This window comes from Leptonotus elevatus, chromosome 19 (assembly GCF_054856555.1).
Source record: "Leptonotus elevatus isolate MCC_2025b chromosome 19, RoL_Lele_1.0, whole genome shotgun sequence".
In the NCBI taxonomy this organism is placed as follows: domain Eukaryota; kingdom Metazoa; phylum Chordata; class Actinopteri; order Syngnathiformes; family Syngnathidae; genus Leptonotus; species Leptonotus elevatus.
In genome coordinates this window covers 8,696,099-8,707,042 of record NC_141257.1, presented here as the reverse complement: position 1 = coordinate 8,707,042, position 10,944 = coordinate 8,696,099, and the positions used below count along the sequence as shown (strand labels likewise).

Genomic DNA, 10,944 nt, shown 5'->3' with positions numbered 1-10,944 from the left:
CGATACTGGTATCTGCCAACATCGCAATTTCTGATACCTTGAAATAAGCCCTGGTACCGATTCCGATACCTGGTATTGGTACTCTCTCATCCCTAATTTCAATACATACTGTTTTTTTTTTGGTACAGCCTACCAGCTCCAGAGTTGCCCGGACCCCCGGCCGTTCCGGAACGGCATCGTGATCGGCAATGACTTCAGCGTTGGGATGACGGTGTCTTTCGAGTGTCTCCCGGGCTACTCCCTCATGGGAGACGCTTCCCTGACATGTTTGCATGGCATCAGCCGAAACTGGAACCACCCACTACCCCGGTGTGAAGGTAAAAACAAAAAACGAAAAAAAAAACACGACTTATTAAATAGATAATAAGTAGTTAAAACACTGTGACAATAATAGCGTAATTAATATCCGTTCAATTACCTTTATCTCACTTTGCAGCGCTACCTGTTTGATATGCACAGCGGTTCCCATTCAAAACCTGACAAATGCCATTTTTATTAGAACTGTTTGATATGGAGAAGCGCTGCAATAAAAGTGGAAATAGCGGCAAATGCAATTAGTTGGAGCGCGTGTGACCTGTAGCTTTAAAAAAAAAAAGATTTATTAGGCAAGGCACTAAAAGGAGGGTTGTGTTACAACTGCAGTTAATTGCGGAGGAAGAATCATATCACTGAGCTATAATAGTCTTATTTTATTAGGACTTTTATCCAAGTACCGTTCGAGTGGCAATTTTGAGGACTTCTGCTTTTACTGTATGTCCCTTAATGTGGATTATTCCCTGTTGTGTTGGTAAAACAACACCAGTAATACAGATAAACACCAACGGGGAGCTGCAACAATTGAAATAAATATAAACGTTGATGAGGTTGAAGGCGGCGCGTGGCTTAAAAAGTTTAGGAAAGCGTATTACCCAGTGGTCGTAACATTAAAATGTGCGTAATGTTTGCTATTATCGCCCCTAACAGCTCTTTGTGGTGGAAACATCACCTCGCTAAATGGAACTATTTACTCGCCCGGTCACCCTGAGGAATACCCCAACTTCCAGGACTGCGTGTGGAGTGTGAGAGTCCCGCCCGGACACGGGATCTACATCAACTTCACGGTTCTGAGCACGGAGCCCATATATGACTACATCACCGTCTGGTAGGTCGCCGTTGTCGTTTGAGTCGGGTTACTTCAATTAAACTTAAAGTGGTCCACTTATGTACCTTAATAAATGAACCATAATTCCGCCAAAAGTGGTTCATCTCAAAGTAAGACTCTTGTGAAATATGACTGCTATACATCCCACAAAGGATGCCACTACCATAAATCTCTCAAAGGTTGTGCAACATAAATCAAGGCTAGCATAAATCACACAAATGTGGCTCAGCTTTATTATGAATATTGTACACCGTCCAAAAGTCATCCATCTTATTTTAATGTTGTAATTCTCACAAAAGCTCCTAATCATAAAACAGACTACCGTACATACCGGGGAAAACATACATTTCTCAAATGTGTCAAAAATCTCAAAAATAAAACATGCAAAAAAAAATAAAATACTTAAAACACATTTCAAAACAATACGTTAAAGCTCAGACAAATATCAAAAGGTCAAATTTGACTCCGACTACCATAAATCTTACAAAGGTTGTGCAACAGAAAACAAGATAACCATAAATCCCACAAAAGCAGCACACTTGTAACAACTGTCCTCAAAGTTGTGCATCTTGAAGTAAATCTCACAAAAGCTGCACAAAGTGAATGAAATAAGACTAACGAACATCCCACTAAAGATGCGGCCACTATTAATCTCACAAAAGTTGTGCAACGTAAAACAAGTCTACCATAAATAACACAACAGTGGCACAGCTTTAATACAATTACTGTAAATCCTCTAAAAGTTGTCCATCTTAAACTAAGACAAAATCTTACCAAAGCTTCACAGGTAAAAATAACACTACCATAAATCCTGCAAAAGATGCCCAGCCTAAAGTAAAACTAATTAAACAACTTTGCACATCTGACTGTGGCTACCATAAATCTAACAAAAGTTGCAAAATAAGATATTTGGCACAAAAGCAGCACAGCTTTAAATAACACTACTGTAAAACCCAATGTATCAGGCATGAGACTACCATAAATCCCAGAAAAGCTGCACACCTTAAAACAAGACTAGCCATGAACAGCAAAATTCACAACCGGTGTTTGTTTGGTTTTGTTTATTTCTAAGGATGTCCACTTTTACACCTTTTTTCTCACTCTTCATTTGTCTTCGCAAAATTACATTTGTGTGAACGAATTGCTGAAATCACCCAAAGAGAAAGACGCTGACACTCTCATCATCACTCCCGCTGCCGCAAAACTGTCTCTCGGCGGGGAGTGCCGTTTCTGTGGCGGGAGTGCCATTTTCACAGCGGCCCACCTCGGGTCCAAAGCCAGATGCCGGCAGTCGAGTTTGACTGCTAATTGGTCTCATACAGGGAACGATAATTTATGCGGAGGCCTCGCTTCTCAGTATGCATCCCGAGTTTAAAAGCCACGGCGAAGGCCGGCTGAGACGACTTCAAGTGGATCATAGTGAAAAGGGATGGTGCCTCTCCCTTCAAACCTTGTTACTTGTAATTAGCCTAATCCAGAGTTGCTCAAACAGCTGGGATGTCACGATGATGCGTTTTAATGGCGGACAGAGGTTGCTATTTTGGTCAATTCCAACCGTGTAGCTTGACTGGAAGTCATCGTAGTGTTACGCAGTTGGCCTGGCGGTTGACAGATGACTTCCTGTTTGCTAGCTGTGCTAATTGAGGCTACTCTAGAAAAAAAAATGTTCCTAGATACTAATGGCATTGTGGCCCAGCAGTTCGCCCAAGATGGTGCTTCAAACTAGAACGGACGATTTATTCAAATTTGGGCCATGTCACATCAATTTTGTATTGATGAGGGAAATTTCGAGGGAGTGTGCTAGCTGGCTAACTTTACAGTGGGCTTGCTGATTTTCATTACAATCAATTAATCAATCAATTACAAAAAAAAACATATGGAAGCATAGTTTACACAACCTGATGCACAAAGTTAGGCTTGTTAGCTTTACGAGCTTCGCTTGCTATTGTCATTGGTCAGTAGCCAGTGCCCCTATAGCATTATTATTTAGAGCTATTTTTTGACAGATCAAATGTCTTTTAGCAATGACCTAATGAGTCGGCTAGCGAGCTAGCATTAAGATAGCTCACTGCTTTACTCATGCTAGCCAGGAGCACAGAATTAGCCTTATTAGCTTAGCCAGACAAGGTTCATCAAGCTCTTATAGATATCAGTGGTATTTTACATATAATCATAGTTTTATCTAGAGACTGAAATATATATATATATATATATATATATATATATATATATATATATATTTCCAGTGACCAGCAAACGAGTTAGCGTGTATTACTAGATCAAAAGTATAGAAAAATGTTCTATTTTCAAACATAATCGTCTTTATGTGAAGTCGCTGAATGACAAAAAAAAGCCCCAAGCCAAAAATCCACAGCGGTCTTTGGCATGTGTTATTCTTTTAAACTAACGACGCATTAATGAGCTCCAATGTCCCCGAGACGGCAGTGACAAAGCCAATTCTGTTTGAACCGCCGTGTCATCGAGAGAGACAAAAACAAATATGCCCGCTTCCAGGCGAGTTTGTATTTGGAGTTTAGCCTTCAGTTACTGCCAATGCTACATTTGAAACCAATTTTATGCAGCCGGATAGCAACAGTAAAAGGTCAATGTCAACCTTGTATTTGCGTATGTTTTTTGGCCGCTTTCTCACAAGGGCACTTGGTCTTTATCTTCAGAGTTGGCTTTTGTTTTGTAAATATCATCAAACCTCTTCTGCTCTTGTGTCTTGCGGATATCCTGTCAACAAATGACCACTTAATGAGTGCAACAACTCGCGGGTGTCCTCTCGCCAACATTCTATGAAGACTTTCCAAAGCAAGTTATAGCTGACTTTTCTGTATTGTTCACTGCAGGGATGGTCCGGACCAATCGTCTCCTCAGATTGGCCAATTCAGCGGCAACACAGCTCTGGAGTCGGTCTACTCCACATCCAACATCATCCTCATCAAATTCCACTCGGACTTCTCCGGAGCTGGGTTCTTTGTGCTGAGCTACCACGGTAAGCTATGATATCGTTAGTCGATGACTTCGATCTGTTTTGGTGTTGTTCATTTTTGCGGATTATTCGGCTTCATCCTCGTTAGGTCACTCGCCGGTGTGCCTGATAGGGTTGAAGCATGGCTCTACAAAGAACAATTTAAAGTTAGGGTAGATCGAAACTTAGTCGGGTCTGAATTACTTGTGCCGTTTGCTAGCTGTTGCCAAGAAGGGAACGTAATTGTTTTTGTAACTTCAGAGCCAATTTATGGCAGCAAACTTTGCCTCGCTCCACGTAAAAAGTAGACTGCATATATCCTTGACTACTCATTAAAAACGTCATCACCACCGTCATCTACCTGACCAGCCCCAATCTGCCTGTGGGAGTCCAGCTCATGGACAGGGTTGATTCACTGTGAATAGATGGAGAACAAAAAGCAAGGCGCTCACATCCTCCGTCATGGAGCTCCAATACGCTGATGACGACGCATTAGTCGCTCCCTTTGAAGTCAACCTTCAAAACGTCATGAATGTTTTTGTCAGAGGCTGCCAACTCCTGAGAATTGACATCAACATCAAGAAAAGTCAGATTCTCTACCATCCAGCTCTTGACAGAATTACCCCCCCCCCCCCCCCCCTCAGGCTTCCATGCTCTATTTGGACAACAAGCTACGAGAATGTGTGGGTCATTTGACCTACCTTGCCGGGCTTCTTTCCACAGACTGCCCGTTTAAGCAGCAAAGTAGTTAATACCGATGTATTTGCCCAATTGCCAACAAGTTACAGTATATCCATTTTATTATTACATTTGAAATGCATTGCATCTCTATTTATATATCTACTTTGTAATATCCTCGACTACCCGTTTAAGGCAAGAAGCTGGGCCATGAAGAGGGCACAATTATTATTAAGATAGCATTGTCGAGTGGTGGTTTTGTAGCTCGAGGACCACATTCAACATCATTTTAAAATTCGCAAAGTTTCTCTCTTGAATTACGTTACATTTATCTCTGAGATAAATATGATGACGTTTTTTCCTTCCTCCACAAAAGTTGCCTTTCGGGGTGGAATTTTTAATTAGACGTAATCATTTCTTGTGACTTTCCTGACTCTGTTTACCCTTCACAGAGCAGTTTTTCACACTGGAGTGCACACATACACATTCATACATATACATGACGATCTTCTCTCCTCGCCTTGCAGCATATTTGTATATTTCCAGAGGTTTGTGTTGATCGCTCCTCCATGCAAGTGTATGTTTTGGTTTTGGTTTTTGTACTTGTTTCATACAGATGTCATGAATAATGTTGGTAGGTTGTGATTGTCAAAAAAAAAAAAAGGAACAGTCCCATCTGTTAGAGGGTTTTGAGTTTTTTTCTTCGAGCTGGTTGCTGATTATATACTATAGCTTGCAGATGGTGGCAAATTAGGACACTGCTTGTTAGCGTTATGTGCACACACAAAAAAAGTGAAGGTCCACTTCATTTATATGTACGACAGATTGTGTGGGTGTACCTAATATTTTGACCAGTTTCATTGTGAATTTACCCCCCAAAAGCAGTTTGACTAAACAACTTGAAATGTCAATCATGAGTAGACCAACAAAAAAAATGTCTCAGTAGATTAGGGGTGGACAAACTCGCTCCTCGAGGGCCGGTGTCATGCAGGTTTTGGATGTTTCCCTTCTCCAAGACAGCTGATTAATGATCAGCTCATCAGCAAGCTCTGCATAAGCCTGATAACGATCCTGTTAATTGGAATCAGCTTGTATTGGAAGAGGGAAACCTTCAAAATCTGCAGGACTCCGGCCCTCGAGGACCGAGTTTGCCCACCACTGCTGTAGACCATGGTCCGAACTCCAAACACTGGGAACTAGCCATTTTGGTTTGAAGCTGTCATTTTTGGGTGATTTTTTTTTTTGTTTCCCCCATTTTTAGGGATCCTTCATTGGTGGACTTGTCCGAGAAATTTTGTCCACCAGCGACTTATCCTGTTTCACTCAGCAACATGAACTATAGCCATGCTTATCATGGGTAGACCCACAAAAAAATCTCCAATTCCTATATCCAAAATAACACAGGAAGTCTGCAATTTCAGGGATCCTTCTCAAATGAACTTGACCTAGAGATTATGTCCAATCACTACCAAATTGTAGTCATCGAAGACAGTTTAACTTGGCATCATCGAATTCCATCACGAGGAGCCCACAAAAAACTCTCAAGGAGCCATACCTAAAAGGTATACTGTAGGAAGTCTGTCATTTTGGTTTTAAGAAGCCATATTAGTGTCATTTTGTCAATTTCCTGGAGCCCTTGAAAGACCAACTTGCCCCAGAGATTTTGTCTGACTGCTACCAAATGTGAGCCCTTGAAGTCTGTTCCACATGACACTAGGTAGGCATGTCTATCATGAGCAGACCTACAAAAATATATCAAGAAGCCATGCCTGAATAGAGACAGAAAGTCCGCCATTATGATGCAACTCAGCCATTTCAGAGACCGGTTGGCTATTTTCTGGGGTCTTTCAAAAGCTCGCCTGACAGAGAGATATTGTTGAATCGCTGCAAAATTCGAACCACGTACACAAGACAGATGGGCAACGCTAAATTGCTAATCGTTCTAGTTTTCGCCATTGCGTGTGGCCAGAGCAGGGTTGCGTAGTTTGTTGACAACTCTTGAATCTATAAAGTCAGCTCGAGACAAGAAAGTGGCTATGAAAAGGTTTTTGAGATCAGTGAGATCAATTGCTGCTCTTAGAGGATCTCATGCACACACATGAATGTGCATGCTTTTGATATGCACGAGAGCAGCAGCTACGTATTGGCAGGTCTCGTTTTCATTGTTCATTTCAACCTGACTTACAGCCCTCGGCTCTCTCCCTCTCTGTATTTTCTCCCTGTCCCGCTGGCTCGCCACGTTACTAAGTGATCTATGGTCATGCAGTCGTATCGATTACAGCCTCTCAGCCCCGTGGCTGTTGCCTTTTATGATTCAAGACAAGCAATGTATTTGTGTGGCCACTCTAGCTGCTTTGCTGACCTAACCAAACGCACATAAGGAGTTCAATCGGGAGGTTAAGTAAAGCATAAAGCAAAATAAATGGTGCGGTCTAACCTACAGTGCCTCCTACATTCATAAATGTTTTCCTCTCTGCTCTTCTTTCCGGTGTGGTGCGTCATCCGTCTTCCAGCTTACCAATTAAGGGTCTGCCAGCCCCCTCCGGAGGTGCTCAACGCTGACATGCTGATGGAGGACGGCGAGTTGGAGATAGGTGAGCAGTCTGTCCGTCCGTTTTCAAACGCCTCCAGACATGTCACTTTGATGACAGGCTGCAAACGAGACGCTCTGAAGTCCACAAAAGACAATTTATTTTCAAAGGATGCGCAAACAATTCGCCGGGCCACAGTATCACAAACAAACTGTATCAAAAAAGTCACACACAAAAAACAATGCTCAGTTTCCGAGAGACATTCTTTCCCCACTAAAAATCGTACATAGTTGGGTTTTTGACACCAACTCAAGCTGGCCTCTCATAAACAAGCCTTTTTGCATGAACTGAATAAAAAGAAAAGAAAAAGTGTAGCTATAGAGTCAGCAGCTAATGTTAATGACTAGTGGGTAACAGGAGTTAACGAATTTTTAACCCAAAAAAAGGGTAGCATCCAAGGATTTTTTTTAAGCCATGTGTTGTTAAAAAATAATAATAATAATAATAATAATTATAGCCAGTCTGCAACTTGGGAATTAGCGGTTGATGCTTGGGGCTAACATCAGTTCATGAGAGATTTTCAATTCACATTTGCTGAAGAAATTAATTGCATTAAATAAAAAGTCTGCGGCTAGCAAGTTATCGGCTAATGTTAGTGATAAGCAAATAACATACCAGCTGATAAGGGATATTTTAATTGACTTTTGCCAAAAAGCAAGCCAGTCAGCCGCTAGGGAGATAGTGACGAATGATCGTGACGGGGGGGGTAATAATAGTAATCGACGATGGCTTTTTAAATATACATCTTTTGTGATTTTTTTTTCAGATAAAATTGTCATCCATGGCTAGTTAGCTAGTCTAGTACTAGCAACTTAACAGGTTGAAGAGAGTTTTGTTTGCTGTAGAAAACAATTACCATTAGCCAGTCAGTGGCAAGCGCTATTAATCCACAAGAGGCTAAATTACTTGGTGGTTATCAGTTAAATAGCTAATGCTAGCAGCTAAAATAAGCAGTCGACTAAGGCTTTTTTTAATTCACATTCGTTGTTGAATATAATACAACTTAAATAACTTGTCATTGACTACTATGTTTGCAGTTTATGCTAACGGCTAGCATCAACTGCAGACCTGAGTTGAGTACTAATGAGACAGCTTTGGATTCTCCCACATTTTTGTCCACAATGTTAAAATGTGTATAAAATTTAGGGTATGATGCAAAGTAGTTGTATACCACTACAAACTACAAAAAAAAGTCTATCTTCTGTTGTGTAGTTGTAGCTACTTAATGAATTGGCCGGTAAATGTACCGTATACATGATGTCATCACCTCTTTCACATTGTCTTATCCTTGTGTCCTAACGGCATTTAGGTGACATCATTAGGTACAAGTGCCATCCTGGATTCTCATTGGTCGGCAGCGATATTCTCACCTGCCGCTTGGGAGAGCGGCTGCAGATGGATGCACCGCCGCCAACATGCCAAGGTCTTTGCTTGGATTTCAATATACAGTACCATACCTATGAGAACATTTCAGTAAAATACAAACTTGTTTTCCTTTTGTCTACAGTTCAGTGTCCCGCCCACGACATCCGATACGATTCGTCAGGTGTCATCCTGAGTCCCGGTTGGCCTGAGAGCTATCCCAATCTGCAGATGTGTTCATGGAGCATCAGCGTGGAGAAGGGCTACAACGTCACTATCACCTTTGAAAGCTTTCACACAGAGAGAGAGTTTGACATGTTGGAAATTTTTGATGGTAAAAAAAAAAAAAAATCTCAATCGAATTTTTTTATTTTTATGAATTGCTGCACCGAACCCAACACCCCCTTTATTTTGATTACAGTGTGTGTCACGTTAACCATTTTGTACCCCAATGGGACTACTCTGCACCCAATAAAATGTCTGAAGCCCCTCCCCCTCTTTCACACCTCAGGTCCGTCCGCCAACGACCCAACGTTGGCCACGTTGAGTGGTGACCTACCGACACCCTTTAACATCACCACATCTGGGCACCAGTTCTTGGTGCGCTGGTCATCAGACCACGGCACCAACAAGAGGGGCTTCAAAATTCGCTATGTTGGTGAGTACCAAAGTATGTATCCCAACTTTATTTTTACTACTAATTAGCATTATCATATTGCATGGGAAATAATCAAAAGAGACAGACAGAAGGATGAATGGTTCCCAAGATAAATTTGAACATCACATTTGTCAAATGTGAGAGGGAACTCAACACAATAACCCAAAATATGACAATTAAAAATAACTTGAGCACATAAACCTGACTTCTGACTGCCTCTCATGCGGTAGAATATATTGTGTAACGATCGCTCTCTGTCCAAGTGGAGCCTGCTGAGCACAGATGGTGCTGTTTTTTGGACAGTTGGACGAGAACTTTTTTGTCCACTGAGGACCTTTTCCCATGTAATGGTTTTTTTTTTTCAAGGAGTTTTTTTGACAGTAGAGGGGGAAATTATAATTGTATGACCTGGTTAGTTCCTTCGACCTTTTAAATTCCTGCTCTTGTTCGCGATGAATGACAGTCAGAGTCAGAGCAGATGTCAGTGGCGTTCCCACTTGGTAACTCATGTGGTCCAGCGGAGCTGGACTTTTGGACTGAAATATTTGAATTATACACATAAAATGTCCGATTTTCATGTGGAATGATGTCATGTATAAAAAACAGGCAGCCCTTTCTCCCACTGTCAATTTTAAACTCATTTTGGGATTAGGGTTGGGATTAGGGAACAGTTCGGGTTAGGTTTGGAGTTGGTCTTAATCCAGCCCTTCTCTCTGAATTCAAATGTGTGTCCATTGAATGCGCTGATTTCGGCTCAGCTGTCAAATGTCAAACAAATACTACAACTACGACATGTATTTTTTTTCCTCCTCGCTCTTTCTGCCTTCTCTCCGTGACGTGCACTCTCACGGACAACAACGAGGCAGTCAAAAATGGCTACGCCAGCCCAAAGCCCTGGTCCACACATTGACTGTCTAGTTGGATAAAAAAAAAAAGAAGAAGAAATGTGCCTAATTAGTCTTCCGTGTTTCTCTATTTAATATAGGGTTCACACTCACAGCTGATAATGAGTCACGCTCAAAACAATCCCGAAACCTGAAAAGGTGAAAAAAAAATCTCTCTACAATTGAGTACAACATAGTTTATCAGTCTTTGCATATTTTCAGCAGTTACCTCAAACATAAGTATGTAATGTATTTTAGAAACAAATCCGAATTCACTTTACAAGGTCTTTAAAGTGTATTTGTTATGTATTGGTCTGGGTTCACGGTGGGGAGTGATATTCTGGGCATTCTATTTTGACTCGGTGTTGCTGTTAAGGTTTGGCGTTAGTGAGTAAACTCCCCTGTAAATACAAGTAAGATGCCTTCCAGCAGACTTCAGGCTATGCAACCTGCAGAGAGACTTGAACTCCAGCGTTTTAATTATTCCGCCACTATCATCTTGATCTTTTTATGACGTCAGCCGCTCCTAAGCAAGCTTCTGTTTAGGTTAGAAATTACACACTGAGGTGAAGTTTTAATTGGTAACAACTGGCATGTGACAAAACCAACTGTGAAACAAGCCCCAAAGGGACTTATTTCAAGTATAAAATCAAAAA

General features: G+C 41.3%; 1 protein-coding gene across 12 annotated transcripts in view; it reads left to right on the top strand.

Moving 5' to 3' along the window:
* Positions 1 to 10,944, top strand: part of LOC147157788 (CUB and sushi domain-containing protein 3-like) — a 321,354-nt gene that overhangs the window by 284,950 nt on the left and 25,460 nt on the right. For 10 of the 12 annotated variants that reach the window (XM_086061991.1, XM_086061989.1, XM_086061992.1 and 7 more), the window contains 7 exons: positions 129 to 317; positions 964 to 1,141; positions 3,994 to 4,139; positions 7,307 to 7,387; positions 8,694 to 8,807; positions 8,892 to 9,080; positions 9,258 to 9,416. In XM_086061991.1, the coding sequence (XP_085918117.1) occupies positions 129 to 317; positions 964 to 1,141; positions 3,994 to 4,139; positions 7,307 to 7,387; positions 8,694 to 8,807; positions 8,892 to 9,080; positions 9,258 to 9,416 (1,056 nt within the window). The remainder of the gene's footprint in view (positions 1 to 128; positions 318 to 963; positions 1,142 to 3,993; positions 4,140 to 7,306; positions 7,388 to 8,693; positions 8,808 to 8,891; positions 9,081 to 9,257; positions 9,417 to 10,944) is intronic. The other 2 variants (XM_086061995.1, XM_086061994.1) reach the window with 1 other exon arrangement.